Below are 15,693 nucleotides of genomic sequence, written 5' to 3'. Positions count from 1 at the left end.
TAGTAGTGACCGTGTGTTCTTTATATTATTATTATTATTATTATTATTATTATTATTATTATTATTATTATTATTATGCACTTTAATCTGTTATATTAAGCACTGCTTCTGAGAGGAGGATGGGATGATGTGAGTATGAAAAGTGTGTATGTGAGGAAGTGGAGACAGTTATTAGGCACATTTTACAATGAAAGTTATATTTTTTTCCATAACTTTCCAGTTTAACCACATCATGCTACATTACCACATCATTACAATACTGTGGATTCATAAACCACAAAGATATCAAATCCCAACATCCCCAACATTGTCCTAGTTTACCAGTGATGATCTGGCACTGGAGATGGTATAGGACATGGAACACCTGCTATTTCTTAATTAATGTGTATGTTACCATTCCCACCACAGCCACGAGGGCAGCGCTACCACACAACATTACAGGGAGTTCAAAGGAGCGAACTTTGGCAGGTGGCTTAGATTTGGCCTTTGACACGGCTTCTTCAGCTGATGGAGCAGGAGCCTCCTGTGCAGCCATGGAGACAGGGATAGACTTTGTTTGGAGGCTTTTTTGGTTTCCCTCTGCAGGCAGTGATGTGTCTACCTCAGGAGGGTGGGATAATTTCTGTTCAAGTTGAAGTCTCTCTCGTGCTTCAGAAACTACAGCTGGTATGGGAACAGAATCTGACACAGAGGGCTCAGAAACAGGTGGTGTTATGGTAACAGTAGGCTGCACAACTTCTTCAACAACTTCAACAACAAGTGGCTCTTCCATAGACATCAGAAGCTCCACAGTCTCTGGCGGTCTTAGGTCGATTTCCACTTGAGATGTGGCTTGTGTGTACAGCTCCTCCCCCATCTCAGTCAGCTCCCTATCAATGCCCAGGACACTCATCGTGCTGCTCTGGAGCTCCGCCTCCTCTAACAATTCCTCTTGCTCCAGAAGTTCCACCTCTTCTCTCTCCAGTTGCACGATGTCTGAAATGGTGGAGTGATTTTCACTACGCTCCTCTGCCATCTGAATTGTTTCAGTGGTATCCAGACCCTTAACATCTTCATCCATGATGCTGACTGTAGCCCAGGACTCAGCCAGGCTGTCTGTCTGCAGGGAGTGGGATCCACTACTCTCTCCCAGGCTCATGGATGCCCTGGGTGGGCTAAGTCCCTCAGGCTGTCTGTCGGTAGACAGGGTTGAAACTTAATGCAGGCCTCTTGAGACCAGAATTGAGACCTTGAAATCTGGAACTGTCTCTCAAACTCCCCTGAGGATGCGCACTAGACCTGCAGAGACAGAGCAAAAATATGAGTGTGTTTATTTAAAAAAATAAAGTTAAATTGAAGTAAAAATTCTTAATTGTCTATTCATTTATTATTGTCCATGGACACAACAGTGAGACTAAATGTAAAGAGTACAACCACTGCTTCTATATAAACTTGATGATTAATCGAAAAAGGTTCCATGCTAGTCATGAGGATGTCTGTGACCATACTGACATGCACAATATAATTTTAAAAATGATGGACAGTAATCATATTATGGATTAGAGAGGAGAATGATCTTTGTCTTGCCACTTTGAGTTGGGTCGCAACCTTGAAATTAAAATCAGTCTACAGAACATTACTTCTGCTCTTTAATGGAGCTGTTTGGTACAAAGCCTACCAAAAAATATCTTCTGTATTCCTGTGAAGATTTCTCCAAAGCAGTTCAGTGTTTAAAGAACTTAGTGCAGTGAGTACCCTTATCTGACCTGGCTATTTTGTCAATGTATATACCCATGGGCAGATTCCTTACTAGGTATAGACTCTATATATACCTCCGTCTGCTCCCCATGAGCGGAAGCTATTTGAGATATTTCACATGACATGATGCAGTTGAACAGGGAAGTCTTCATAGTTTAAGATTAGCACCCTCAAAATAGATACAGAACTTCTGTTATCAGTGTTTCAGAGCCGAGAATTCTGGAAGCCTGGGGCTGAATCTTAATTTTCAGCATGTAACATGGGGGCTGTCACATGATAGGTCTTATTAATGAGTGTACAGTCCTTTTACTACACAGAGAATTGAAAGAATATATTGTGGAGGACTACATATTTTTCACTTAATTTACAGAGGTCTGCTTTAAGTCATAGAAGCTGTGCAAAGTGTCACCAGTGTGAGACTGACCTACCAGAAAACAAAGTGATTAATACAACACCACCTCACTTATTCTACATAATTCTCACAAGATACATCTTAACAGTGGACAAGGTCAAAATAACTATATTATCCACACAATTTTTTTTCATTATTCCAGTCATCTTAAATGTGTGACTAAACTATGCTTTCTGTTTGGTCAGAAGGCTAGATTCATCAGTACACAAACCCCAACTGGAATTTGATGCTTTGACCCCTGATCTGAGTGACATTTGTGCTTACCTTGAGCAGTGCATGAGTAACGTATTAGAGATTTGCATGCAGATATCCTCTCTCTCTTTAATCCCAGTGGATAAACAGGACTGCTGTCTAAAATAATCCCATCTCAGGCCTTCCTGTAGTCACGGGCAGCCAAGAGCATAGAGTGTGGAAGTGCAAGTTACCCTGTCACGCAGCTAAAATCATGCTACTCAGTCTTAGTCTCGGCGCTACTGGTCTCTCAACTGCATTTCTACAAAGAAGACTGCTAAAGAGGCGATGAACTATTTTAGGAAAAGTTTGACGGCAGTGTTACTGAATAAAACTCACTGTGTCAGACTGACCAAACCTTTGACCTTTGGCTCCATTAGTTTAAGCATCTCTGCCAACAGGGAAAACTTACTTTGTTAAGGTTGAACCATAATGAACGTCAGTGAAAGCCTGACCTAACTCAAGCCTTTTGAAGTTGGGGTAAAGCTTGTGTCACTCCAAAAGCATGTGCTGTGTCAACACTCAGACAGGCAGACATGCACTAATAAGTCAGGAATGCCTTGTCCATATTCACCCCACCCTCCCATTTATACCTCTAAAACAGAGCTCCTACATATTTATTAATGGAGTACCCAGTGGGCATGAGACCTACCTGGCACTGTCAGTGCATCAGTAGCACAGCAGGTCTGTGGCGAATCTACTCAGCTCATTATAACGGCACAATCCCATTTAACATTTTACCTTGTTTCAGTAACAGGATTCTCAACTGTCCATCCAATGATGACTGAGCTACAATAAAGTGCATCTTATTGTGTCCCTCAAGAGAAAAAACAGGACAGAGTGGATAGCGTATTGCAGTCCAGTTGTCGACGATGAGTTCAGCATCTAGTTCTGACAATGACATCAGAGGGTCCTGACACATGCTGTTCTATCATGGCCACTCATAGGCAGCAACAGAGGTCAAAGTGAATGTTAAACAGGAAAAGCTGAGTAATGGGGTAGACACACCTCCAGGTCAGTTACTCAATAAAAATTTACAGATGTGTCCTTGAGCATGGAGTGGAACAAAACCCAAATACACACACTGACCTGTTGTTTTTCATTTGTTTGTTTGCTTTATCCTTATCCTTAGATATAAGTAGTATCATGTTCACATGCAGTTGTAAGACTTTCTCCAAATACACACACTGATGTTTTTGGTTACATTGGACACCCCTGACATGCTTACATTTCCCAATCTAATTTCAGTCTAATGAATGAGAAGAAAACCAAACAAAAGCAGATACCACAGGAAATTCACATAAGGTCTTCTCAGTTCAGACAACAATGTATACATGAAGAATGCTTATATCATTATGAATCCAGTAAGCAAATGGGAAGAAGTGTAAGTGACAGTTATGACATTTAGGAGAGAGAGTCAGAAACTTCTAAGTCTACCAATGATATGTTTCTGCCTATTTTGTTTATATATCACATGAAATGGTTTATCATTTTATCATGAACCTTTTCATGTAAACCTTATATCATAGTCAGAGGTCATTACACCAGTGTACTCTCTAAGACAATTCTGTTCATCTGTGGCAAATCAAGAAATCATTGTCCTGTACAGCAGTCTGACCCTGAAAGCCACTCTACCCTCTGTGTACTGTCCAGTACCTTATCCACAGAAAAACAAGCCAAACTCTGACTTGAAGTAATCATCTGTTAATATCTAGAATCATCTGGCATGTCCTACCTGATTCCTCTCAGAAGTGTGCGTAGTGAGTGAGTGCTAGCTCAGGAACCTGGACACTAGCTCCAGTTGGCTGACAATGGAAAAGTTAATACATGGCTCTCTGCCACAACAGTGACAGAGCAACTGCTGCCTGGTTATGTGATCCTAAACTCCTCCCCGCCTCCCCTCCCCCTCCCTCTCTCACATACACATGCATGCATGCACATATGCACACAAACAGCTAAGCCCCTCGCATTCCAGTACATCAGCACAGTACATTACACATCTCTCCACGTCTGTGCCACTGTATTGACTGTATTGCAAAGACTCGGTGGACGTCAGCTGCATGACTATTAATCTCTTCTGCCATCTCATGACATCAAAATGTAAGTATTGGGGGTATTTTTACATAAATATTCACATAAGCTGAATAACGACCTGCTGAGGTTCTCACTTAGAAGTATTTTGAAAACTTCCCTTACTAAATTTGAAACAGTGTCAAAAGACATTGCCTGCCAGGTGTATACATAAACAATCTGGTAATAATATCACACTACAACATTTTTGTTTTTCAGATTTTTAAAACTCAGTGGTTGATCAAAGCTTGCTCCGGCGATTAAGAATAAAGTCCACTCTATTCTGTACAATGTCTTCTATGCTTTATGTTCTCTTTACAGCTGACGTATTAAGGTTTGCAGGTTTGGTCGTTTTGGTGCGCATTTGTGGTTCCCTGTGGAATAAAATAGACCGGCCGCGCACTAATCTTTCATTGGCTCTCAAGAAAGGAAGTACATGTCATGTGATACAACTGTCCCGTTGACTGAGAATCAGCTGATGCTGGAGAGACATTTAACGACTAAGAGACAGGCCGTGCTTAGCTTGGTACTGGAAGGTTTCGACTTTTTTGTTTTCCACTGAAAATAAAGATCTCATATTAGAATAAACTCAAGCCTTCTGGCTGCTGCGAATTCCTCTCTCAACCTTGGGAATTTAAAATCCTCTTACGAGAACAGGGACCATGGCGCTCAGCGATGCCGACGTGCAGAAGCAGGTAGGTGCAAATGCATTTTCCTGCACCCTTTAACCTTCAAAACAGTAACGGTTAAAGAAGCATGTGTATATTGTCATTTTAAATTTGTCGAGTAAAGTTAACGTGAATTGAATCGATTCTCTTATCCTTAAATGGCCCGCGGATATGTCACGTTCCCCAAAGCAGTCTGTTTGTCATTGTAAATACGACGGTAGTATTATGAAGCGAGAAATCGTGACCAAATATATGACGGATATTTCTAAGAGATAAAGCAAACAACTAAAAATGTGTCAGTGTGTTTCCTTGCTGTAATTAATTTCCAAATGGAATTAATGGATGGATGAGTGGATTGAATGAATCAATCAATCGATCAGTCGGTCTGTTGGTGAAGTCCTAATGTGACAAAATGAAGACTTGTTTTCCCTTCTCATCTTGTAAATTCTTACATTCCAGAATATCTTAGATAGTAGGCCTTAGGGTTACAGCATTTGTATGTGTATTTCATACTATCAAAATTACGATTAGTTATATGAAAATGCTGTAGACCAACCAGCAGACCAATTGAAATGTACTGTTTTATAAACTGTAGGGGGCAATGCCAGTCACGTTACAGATAGTAAATAAGGTATATGCTGGATCTCAAACAAAACATCACGAGAAGTTGAGGATATTGATTCACAGTTAAGCTCATTAACATTAAGGCTACAAGTACTGCGCACTGACATGAATTAGACAAATTTCACACCAACTTGTAACAAAACCAGCAGGGTTCTGCATCTTCAGTTTCTCCTACCATTGACTCACAACTAAGTGAAATAATTGCCCCCTTAAGAGACAAATGTGAATTTCTGAAGAATAACAAGCAAAGAGGATCCTTAACCCCAGTTTTTATTCTGAGACACTCAAGGTATCTGACACTGCTGGATGAGTGTGTGATCCCTGCATTTACAGAACCATTCAAAGTGGTCTGATCCTCTTGCATGATGTTAGATTTTGGCTTTTGACTTGCATAGTCATGTTTAAGATAACTTTCAGTACATTGTCTATTTACAGTACGATGCAACGATGAACTATCACAGACTAGGTGCTTAAAACATTTCAGTTTGCCAGCCATGTGACACAGCACTAAATCATATTGCAGCCCATTGCAGAGGTGGTGAGTTTGAATCTAAGTATTAACACCACCAGGGGTATAAAAGAAGATAATTGGTTATGTTCCAGGATGCTCAGCCAAACAGGGTTCTCTCCCTGACATTGCGCTTCACTGATTCCGTGCATTTGTGAAGTGCTTCCAAAGTTGTAGAGAATTTTAGGAAAATAGCACAGGTCTTGCACACGTGCTACATTCTTGTGGTTTGGTTTGGAAACTCAGCTGAAAAGAAGTCATGGTTGGAAAAAAATTGTATAAATAAGTTAATAATGTTGAAATGAACACTGACGCTGAGTTCCCAGTAATAGATTCTTTGTAGGATTCTCTAATCTCTATTTTATTTCATCTCTCTCTCTCTCTTTCTCTCTCTCTCTCTCCCTCTATCTTTCTCTCTTTCTCTATTTCATACAGATCAAGCACATGATGGCCTTCATTGAGCAGGAGGCCAATGAAAAAGCAGAAGAAATTGATGCAAAGGTAAAATCCTGCTCACAACAGACTACACAATGAACACGTCTAAGACAAAGTTCCCATTTCAGTGGTGGAATTAAAAATATCCCACCAAAAAAAGGTTGGTGTCGACAGTAAAATAATCATAAGAAGAAACCGTGACTTATGCTTTCATAAGCGCAGAACGCGACTGGCTCACAGCTTACTCTGCCTATGCTTAACTAAGAATATTGACTTAATGTCCACAGGTGATCTGTGATGTCTTGACCTGAAGGGTTGCTCTGTGGTCAAATGAATAATTTTTTTTTAATTAACTAACTACTCAGTACCATTAAACTAAATGATCTGACGGCGAGCATCTTCTCGTACAGGCAGAGGAGGAGTTTAACATCGAGAAGGGTCGGCTAGTTCAGACCCAGAGGCTGAAAATTATGGAATACTATGAGAAGAAGGAGAAACAGATTGAGCAGCAAAAGAAAATGTGAGTCACTTCCTGTAAGGAAAAAAAGCCTTGTCCCTGTGGCATCAAAAGGGAATTCCCAACTTCCTCAAAACCTGCTGCATGAATATTGAACCCCTCCCCCCCTCCAAAAAAAGGAAGAAAAATGATCATTAATTTATTGTAAATGACTGTATGTGCTATATGTCTGTGTGACTGAAGCTGGTCTAACCCTTTCCTGTCCACAGTCAGATGTCCAATCTAATGAATCAAGCCAGATTAAAGGTTTTGAAGGCTCGTGATGACATGATTGCGGTTTGTATTCATTACAAATAATAATGTTTCATGCATAATAAACAAAAAAAGGATTGCTCATTATGTACAAGGAAATATTGCTGAGGATCTCAATAATGCTGTATTGTGTGTGTGTGTGTGTGTGTCTAGGACCTATTAAATGAGGCTCGCCAGAGGCTTGCTAATGTAGCCAAAGACCCAGCCAGGTACACAGCCCTAATGGATGGACTTATTCTGCAGGTGAATTTACTTTTATACCAAAACTGTCAGAATCAAAACTGTTCTCATTAAACATATCAGTAGAGACAGAGATTACAATAAAGGCACAAAACCAGGTAAAGAAATTTGGTTTGAGAAGATGAAAGTTGTGGAGGGGTGGCATGTTATGTTTGTGCATATTTTCTGCAGCAAATGATGAGATCATCCTAAGCAGGAAAAACAGTTTTTCCTCTGTTTTCATTGCTGATGGTTCTGAATTCTGTCAGGGCTTTTACCAACTGTTGGAGCCAAAAGTGACCATCCGCTGTCGCAAGCAGGATTTGGCTATGGTGCAGGTTAGTGAAATTAAGTATTGTTGGGAATGTTATTTTGCCAAACATTTGAAGATCATTTTTTATGTTATGTATGATATCAATGGTGTTTCTTATTTTTTTGTGATGTCAGGCATCTGTTCAGAAAAATATCCCCATTTACAAAGCTGCCGCAAAGTGCAACATTGAGGTCCACATTGACCAAGACAACTTCCTTTCTCCTGACATGTAAGAACTTTGTAGTTTGCACTTCCCTTTGTGATGTGTAATGTCAACTGTAAATTTTATTGTAATGCATATTTGGTCATGTAGAAATGTAACATGTAGCTGTATTTGCACAATCTTTAGGATATATTGGGTTATTTAAAGCTTGTTTGTTTTCATATAGCATAATGGAGCATTAATATACATTACATTACATTATATTACATCACATTACATTACATTTATTTAGCTGATGCTTTTATCCAAAGTGACTTACAAGTGGGGAAACAATTCAAGCTTCAGTATAGTGAGAGACCTGTGAGTAAGCGCTAAGTATTACATCTGTTCAAAAGTGCAAGCAACAAGTGCAAGTTCTCTTTCAAGACAGAGGCAGGAGAGTAGGTAGAGAAGAACGCAATAGGTGCAAGTAAGGCATGTTAGAGGTGTTAGGAGAGGAGGTGCTCTTTGAAAAGGTGAGTCTTCATATACAAATCAGGTTTAGATGCAAATCATGGTAACTGATCATCTTTAAAACCTGCACAGCTCTGGTGGTATTGAAATCTACAATGCAGATGGGAAGATCAAGGTGTCCAACACCCTGGAGAGCAGACTGGACCTCATGGCTCAACAGGTACAGAACAAACTCAAACAAAACTGAGGCGGGGGGGGGGGGACACAAGTTAATCTCAGTCAGAAGAGAAGTTTCTGTGAATTGAATTGACCCCTTTTCTGTTCCACTTCCTCATATATTCTGAGATGGAAAATCTTATGTTCTTCTCTTGCTGTTCAGACTGACTGGGAGCTTAATAATGTTTCAGAATGACACCATTGTTCTTTTATTTTTTTATGAGCATAGGCCGTGCATTCTTATTAGTACATCAGTTCTGAGCTTCCCTCCTATTCTAATTTGATATGTAAGATATTAAATTATCTTAATTTAAAATGTGTATAAGTGTGTACTAATCCTGTTTCTTCTCCCCCACCCCCAATCTATTCTTGTTGGTCAGATGATGCCTGAGATCCGAGTAGCTCTGTTTGGGGCAAACCAGAACCGCAAGTTCTTGGACTAATGGTCATCAAAGAGCATGAGAAGACAGTGCTTCTCAACAATGGCATAAAAGCCAACATTTGGTGTTGTATTTTTTATTTTGATGTGTAAAAAAAAAAAAAAAAAAAACATTCATTCCTGTGTATGTCTATACATGTGTGTATTCAACTTGAAAAGAGAAGAAACCATATATGTATGTTTTGTGATTTACTTTTGGTGTGTTCAGTATTTCATGCAAATATGCAGATCAAGGAAGGTGACATGGACTGGGTTTTAATTGCCCAGCTGAACTATTTAAGATGTATGAATCATAAAGTGGGTCTTAATGTGATAAAGAAATAATTGGATAGTTCCTTCATAAAGTAAGTTTACATTCCCATACAATTTTGCAAGAAAGTTTGGAAAAGAAGGGAATTATCCTATCCATCAATCAAGCCACTCTGGCAAAAGAGACAATGCGACCTACTTCTTTTTTTATTCTTTTGTTTCTGCTGACCTGTTTGCATTAAATTATTTGAAAATGATGTATGTATATGTAGATTCAGTTGTCATTTTTGTGGTTAACAGCATGTACTGTTCATCAGGAGTTTACATGTTTTTGTTGAAGCAACTGCTTTGTTAAAGATTATATTGATGTGAAAATATATGACACAATAGCTAACCAAAAAAAGAACTTATTCTGTGTCTTTCTTGACTTTTGTTCTGGTTTGTGTAATACTGGAGTGCCAGCGATGGCACTGAAGATGGCGGGTATTGGAGGAATGTCCTATGACTAAATTCTTGCAGAAGTCTCTTGTTTCTGTCCATTGTGACTTATTCATGATTCTGTATCACATGATCATCTGTCACAATACTGTTCATCGCACAATTATCCAGTTAGCTGTGGAATTCAGTCAACCCACTGCACAAATACAAATGGGAAAAGCGATTGTTCGAACACAAGAACCTATGGATAGCTCAGTCTATAAGCATTTGAATCAGGAAGAGAGGACAGTAAAGCAGCGGGGGGGAAAATCAGTGAGGAGCCACATGAAGCATAAGTTACATCCAGTCAAGGGTAAGTGTCAGTTTAAACAGATGATTATTATTGTCAATCCTCGTAAAACTGATTTGTGTGGTTGAAGAAATAATGTCAATGAAATTGATCTGCAGCGTCCCAGAACGTGTTATAGTGGCTATTGATGTTTAATAGCATAGATGACATTTGATTCAACTTAATAGTCTATAAAAGATTCAGAGACTATGTAGTGTAATATAGTTTAATATTGTGAACTGGATGTGACAACTGGTTGTTAAGTTTGGCCACATATTGGATGTTTCGACTGTTTAGGATGAAACTGATGAGATTATGAAAATCTATATTTAAACTACTTAACAAATAAAAATAAATGGTGTAAAAATATCACCTTTTCTATCTGCTACATCACCTCTTTCTTTCTTTGAGAAGAGAAACAAAACAACTGTCTTTGTCTTGAGATGAGCATATGGACAGCTGACGTGTGGGTTCACTTACTGATGAATATCATAATTCCATTTATGAGGTCATGTGATTGGAAACAGAAGAATGCTATTCACTTAAATTGATCAGAAAAAAGTAGGATTTTAGTATAATTCCTCAGCAATATTCAGATAAATTATTTCAGTATGTGTCTGGAAAGTGACCAGCAATCAGCTACTAATGCTCTCTTTGAGAAACAGTGAAATTGAATAAGTATGTATATTTATCTGTAAAGTTATTCATTTGAAGGCCTTCTGATATTGCTAAAGTAGTGGAATGTTTCATGTAGTACTCTGCAGTAGCTTTCATAGGCCTGGCATTTAAGACTTTCGTATATTAAATTTGATCTGTTATCTTAATGAGGTACATTAGGAAAGCAATTTCATTCACAAAAGATTTTTACAAAAGAAACATATTCTTTTAAATACATTGAAGCTCTCAGCTAGTTCCTTTACTGCAAAGAAGCAGCATAACATTGTGTGGCTTTGAATACTCTTTTCAAGACAAACACCTGTGTGCTTCTTTCTTCAAACAGGAAATTTTCCAGTCTTTTTTGCCCAGCTCTGAACTGACCTAGACAGACCTCTACATTATCCTCAACAAAATCATGCAAAGACCACATTGTAAGATGAGCTGTAAGGATGTGTTTGGGATGACATGTATGGCATTCCTCGTGAATATGTGCAGCTGTATGCCAGATCCCAGTCAAAGGGATCTGATGTTGCAGCAGGAGGCCTCCCAGCAGATAGGGGGCAGAGTAGAACTCAGTGAAGCAGAGCAACACCTCAACACCATCCTACACAAACTGAAAGAGCATGACATGACTGCCCCACAGTTCCCACCTGCCATGCACTTCTTCAAAGCACGGAATCTCATTCAGAGGAGCCCAGTCTTTAGACTGATACAGAAAATGCCTAAAGGTAATGTCAAGATAACACCTCCACAGCCTAGCCATATGTGAAAAGTCAGTTATTGCTCATATGTGACTGGAACCCTAACTCTTTAGCAAAGTCTCAGCTTGTCAAATGGGTTTGTTCCCCTCAGGAGCAGCACTGCACATCCACAGCTCATCCTTGGTGAGTGAGGACTGGCTGGTGAAGAATGTGACATACAGGCCAAATTGCTACATCTGCTTCACCTGGGACCAGTCAGTGCGATTCCTCTTCTCAAATCACACGCCATTCCCACGCTGGGGCTGCTCCTTCTGGAAACTACTGGAGACTCTGAGAGCTAATCTGAGAGATCCAACTGACTTTGACAACAGGTTGTCTAACTGCTCTTGTAGGTTTTTACTTGGTAAGGCCAAAAGGATGATTGCCAAAGAAGAGAAGATGTCTGCCATAGCCAGCCATATGCATGGACAGACACTTGATTGTACTGCTTTATGATTAGTATGAACAGGAGAACACAAGGGGGAAAAAAGCACTTGGCATCATGACACAATCTGTGTTTGATTAGGCATATCAACAAAGCCAAATTTTTTGTACCGACAAGCACCTGCAAGGCTACAACTGCTCACCATACTGAGCATGTGGGAGAAAAAGTGGAGAAGAATGAAGATATGAGCTATTTCATTTGCTATAGCGATTCTGTCTATTTTTCCGTTTTATCAAACATCACAATTAGCCTTAAAAACTAACCTAGTGTGTTATTAAATCGGTTAACCAAACAGTATGGTACTCATAGACTCAGACAGCCACTCTGTAACATTTAAAAGGAGATGATATTTACTGATGTGTTTTGTCCTAGTTTGATGCAGAATCTCACTCTGTTCACTGAGGATCCTGAAAAAGCTTACCCAACCCAAGAGTCAGTGTGGGAAAGGTTTGAGCAGATTTTCCTCGCCGTCTCTGGGCTGATCACTCATGCGCCTGTGTTTAAGGACTTTGTTTACCGAGGTCTGGAACAGCTTTATAATGACAATGTCATGTACCTGGAGCTGAGGACTGGCCTTTCAAGGGTTTGTAAGTGCTCCGTGCTATTGCATGGCATTACAAAAAGAGCACATGAATGTGCTCTTTTTAAAATGTGTGTGTTTTATTGAACAAAGCTGTTTGACCGATATGTGTCTAAATCGAACAAAATTTACACTGAATTCTTGTTTTTCTAATCCGTTGCACAGACATATGAGCTGGATGGGACGATCCATGACCAGGAGTGGTCCTTACGGGCTTATAAAACTGTAGCACAACAGTTCATGGAAAAGCATCCTGACTTTCTTGGAACTCGAATAATCATCACTGTCCATAGGTAATGTGCCACATAGATTTAGATTTAGATTTAGGTTTAGATGCTCACTGTGTACATATTGTTCATCAGGGGGCTACAGAAGTTTAAAGGTTAAGCAATGTCTCCGACAAAGCTTAATGGTTTCAGTGTATGAGCACATCTCAAAATGATAAAGGTTGAGTTTTCTATATCGCTAACAGCGACATTAAGTTCATCTTAAGATCATTCATTGGCTTATGAGCGTTGTCTTGGTAATTATCAGAGCATATTAACACCATTCTTTATTTACATTCTACCCAACCTACTCATTAATCATTAAGCACTCCTCAAGTCTTGCCTGATGTGACATTAGTTTTAGAGATGAGCTTTTAAAGGCTGTCTTCAGTTTGGAGATAAGACTTGTACTTATTTTTCTTTCCTACCAATAAATACAGAAGGTATGTTATAAAACCCCCACATAAAAACACTACATCACAGCCAGGTAATACTTTACAGTTATTATACTCATTATAATAAATCACACATTAAAGGGCACTAATTGCCCATCCTTACAATGTACTTTATACATAAGTGCTGTTATAGATTATTGCAGGCATGACTTTAAAGAACAGAGTGCCAGTAACACACCACTGCAATCTTTATATAATGTAAGTTCCTTTGCTCCATTAGGGAACATAAGTAAACTATGATACAAGCAGATATTGCACATGCAATAAAGTAATTGAATACTGATAGCTGTTGTAATATTACAAGATGTTTGTGGAATGTTTGCAGAAGAATTTTCATCTACAGTAAATAATGCATTTATTATGTGTTTGAAAAAATGATTATGGATCATGAAATCAGGGAATTTTTCATTACAATGATATTGTCCAATTTTTAATATTTGTCCTATGGATAAGTCTTGAGCTCAGCTTCAATTGACCCTCATACAACACAGGTCTTATTTGTTTACTTTTTATATATGGATATACCCCACATTGACTTTTTGCAGGATTTAGGATACATCTTTGCAATCACTTGTTCAAACAAGAAGCCAACAGACTAATAGTTACTCAAATGAGCAAGAACATCTGAATGTTTTGCCCATGGTGTCCACTGTAGACAAAATGTTATTAACTGATTGACATTTTGAATAGGCTAAGTGAGATTACCTTGTCAGGTGTCTCTTCTTTGAAATGCAGAAAATATATGGGGAGATGAGTTAAATAACATTTCTATGCCATTACCAGGAAAAGTACAGGCTAATTCAAACATTTTGAGCTGAAAAATTCAGATTGACAGCAAGCATTCTATCTATATTTGACCTCAGTTAGGAGCATGAAATAGTATCACTTAGGAAAATCTAGTAATGCATGAATCCTCAGTGAATTTCTGCTGCCATGCACGCAGTCTTTACGGAAAGCCAGACAGCTGGTTGAGTAAGACAGACATTTACATAGTCATCAAGCTTTGTAAAGTGTTATTCACTTTACTTAAGGATTTGATATAAGTAAAACCTTTTTTTCAAAGTAGTAGTAATGACAAAACCAAAACAGAATGTGATTACACTTACAAATGTGCAAATTTTGCTCTTCCCTTAGGGTACTTAGTGTCTCTCAAGTTAAAGCAGCCATTATGGAGGCCATAAGGATGCAGAAAGTTTACCCTGAGATTGTTGCTGGCTTTGATTTGGTGAGAAGATAATCATTTTATTTTGGAATCAAGTACCATACCAGATATGAAATTTTAGCACAGATTACACGTAATTCTGTGAATTTGCTTACTAAAATGATACCATGATTTAGGTGGGGCGAGAGGACAGTGGTAGGTCCCTCTGGTATTTTAGGGAGGCATTGTCACTGCCATCTGAGCTTGGCATTTCTCTCCCATTTTTTTTCCATGCTGGAGAGACTGGTGAGTCTGATATAACCCTCTGCTGATCTACAGGAACCATTTCCATTAAATTATTTCAATAATTTTCAGTAAACTAATTGGTTTAATTGAATTCATCTATGAAATGGAGTCATTGTTGAGTTGTCTGTCTTTAGACTCAGAGGGCACAGAGGTGGATGAGAACATATTGGATGCTCTACTGTTTAACACCAGCCGCATTGGGCATGGCTATGCCCTCACACATCACCCCTTGGCTAAAGAAGTCTCCAGAAAGAGAGGAGTAGCAGTAGAAGTGTGCCCAATCTCAAACCAGGTTGACTTTCAGTAGCTAAAATGTGAACATCAGTACATAAAGCATCCATATTGTCTGATACTCAATTAGGCTTATCTCATCTCAAGGTTCTGAAACTTGTCTCAGACCTGAGGAACCACCCTGCTGCCGTGCTGATGGCAGAGGGGCACCCAGTTGTGATCAGCTCTGATGACCCAGGCATGTTTGGCTCCAGTGGACTCTCCTATGACTTCTACGAGGCCTTTGTGGGAATTGGCGGGCTGAGTGCTCATTTGGGCACACTGAAGGAGCTGGCAATGAATTCCATCAGGTGGGAGGTTGAATAAAGAGGACATATGTATGTCGTCTGGTTGAGAACTGTGTAACCCTTTTTTTTCCTGTTCATAGGTACAGCTCTCTGTCGCCCTCTGTCAAAGACAGAGCCATTGCCATATGGCAGAGGAAGTGGGATAACTTCATCTTGGAGAATTCACCTCAGAGATTTGCAACAGATAAAATATGAATTTGAGAAAGAATGACATTGTTTTCACATTCCAGTGGAGAACTGTCATACAAAATTA

At 39.2% G+C, this 15,693-nt stretch overlaps 3 protein-coding genes across 5 annotated transcripts; 2 read left to right on the top strand and 1 right to left on the bottom strand.

Moving 5' to 3' along the window:
• Positions 1–209: 209 nt before the first annotated feature.
• Positions 210–4,170, bottom strand: si:ch211-214j24.14 (bcl-2-like protein 13). The gene is made up of 2 exons (XM_030779352.1): positions 4,116–4,170; positions 210–1,278 (listed from the first exon to the last, which is right to left on the bottom strand). The coding sequence occupies exon 2, from the start codon at positions 1,136–1,138 to the stop codon at positions 368–370; it is 771 nt and encodes a 256-aa protein (XP_030635212.1). The 5' UTR covers positions 1,139–1,278; positions 4,116–4,170; the 3' UTR covers positions 210–367.
• Positions 4,171–4,905: 735 nt separating this feature from the next.
• On the top strand, positions 4,906–9,386 carry atp6v1e1b (ATPase H+ transporting V1 subunit E1b). 3 transcript variants are annotated; one of them, XM_030772642.1, is made up of 9 exons: positions 5,113–5,145; positions 6,686–6,751; positions 7,096–7,205; positions 7,412–7,478; positions 7,608–7,697; positions 7,943–8,011; positions 8,121–8,215; positions 8,735–8,822; positions 9,199–9,386. In XM_030772642.1, the coding sequence occupies exons 1-9, from the start codon at positions 5,113–5,115 to the stop codon at positions 9,259–9,261; spliced, it is 681 nt and encodes a 226-aa protein (XP_030628502.1). In that variant the 3' UTR covers positions 9,262–9,386. The 3 variants fall into 3 exon arrangements, with proteins under 3 accessions (XP_030628510.1, XP_030628502.1, XP_030628519.1); XM_030772650.1 differs by lacking the exon at positions 6,686–6,751 and having other exon boundaries at positions 4,906–5,145; XM_030772659.1 differs by lacking the exon at positions 7,608–7,697 and having other exon boundaries at positions 9,199–9,261.
• Positions 9,387–11,428: 2,042 nt separating this feature from the next.
• On the top strand, positions 11,429–15,635 carry ada2b (adenosine deaminase 2b). Its single transcript, XM_030770275.1, has 9 exons — positions 11,429–11,657; positions 11,782–12,001; positions 12,487–12,697; positions 12,860–12,987; positions 14,550–14,640; positions 14,754–14,862; positions 14,997–15,154; positions 15,241–15,443; positions 15,521–15,635. Exons 1-9 carry the CDS (start codon positions 11,429–11,431, stop codon positions 15,633–15,635), a joined length of 1,464 nt encoding a protein of 487 aa, XP_030626135.1.
• The last annotated feature ends 58 nt before the right edge of the window (positions 15,636–15,693 follow it).

The sequence above is a fragment of the Chanos chanos genome, chromosome 1 (genome assembly GCF_902362185.1).
Source record: "Chanos chanos chromosome 1, fChaCha1.1, whole genome shotgun sequence".
Classification (NCBI taxonomy): Eukaryota; Metazoa; Chordata; class Actinopteri; order Gonorynchiformes; family Chanidae; genus Chanos; species Chanos chanos.
This window is presented reverse-complemented; position numbering and strand designations above follow the sequence as displayed.

What these genes read in the sequence shown, in the direction of transcription:
- si:ch211-214j24.14 (XM_030779352.1), bottom strand. Translation starts at nt 1,138, where the DNA reads ATGAGCCTGGGAGAGAGTAGTGGATCCCACTCCCTGCAGACAGACAGC.
- ada2b (XM_030770275.1), top strand. Translation starts at nt 11,429, where the DNA reads ATGCCAGATCCCAGTCAAAGGGATCTGATGTTGCAGCAGGAGGCCTCC. An exon ending in GATACAGAAAATGCCTAAAG is followed by an intron (nt 11,658 to 11,781) that starts GTAATGTCAAGA and finishes TGTTCCCCTCAG; the next exon opens with GAGCAGCACTGCACATCCAC. An exon ending in TTTCCATGCTGGAGAGACTG is followed by an intron (nt 14,863 to 14,996) that starts GTGAGTCTGATA and finishes GTCTGTCTTTAG; the next exon opens with ACTCAGAGGGCACAGAGGTG.
- atp6v1e1b (XM_030772642.1), top strand. Translation starts at nt 5,113, where the DNA reads ATGGCGCTCAGCGATGCCGACGTGCAGAAGCAG. An exon ending in CAGAAGAAATTGATGCAAAG is followed by an intron (nt 6,752 to 7,095) that starts GTAAAATCCTGC and finishes CTTCTCGTACAG; the next exon opens with GCAGAGGAGGAGTTTAACAT. An exon ending in AACTTCCTTTCTCCTGACAT is followed by an intron (nt 8,216 to 8,734) that starts GTAAGAACTTTG and finishes AAACCTGCACAG; the next exon opens with CTCTGGTGGTATTGAAATCT.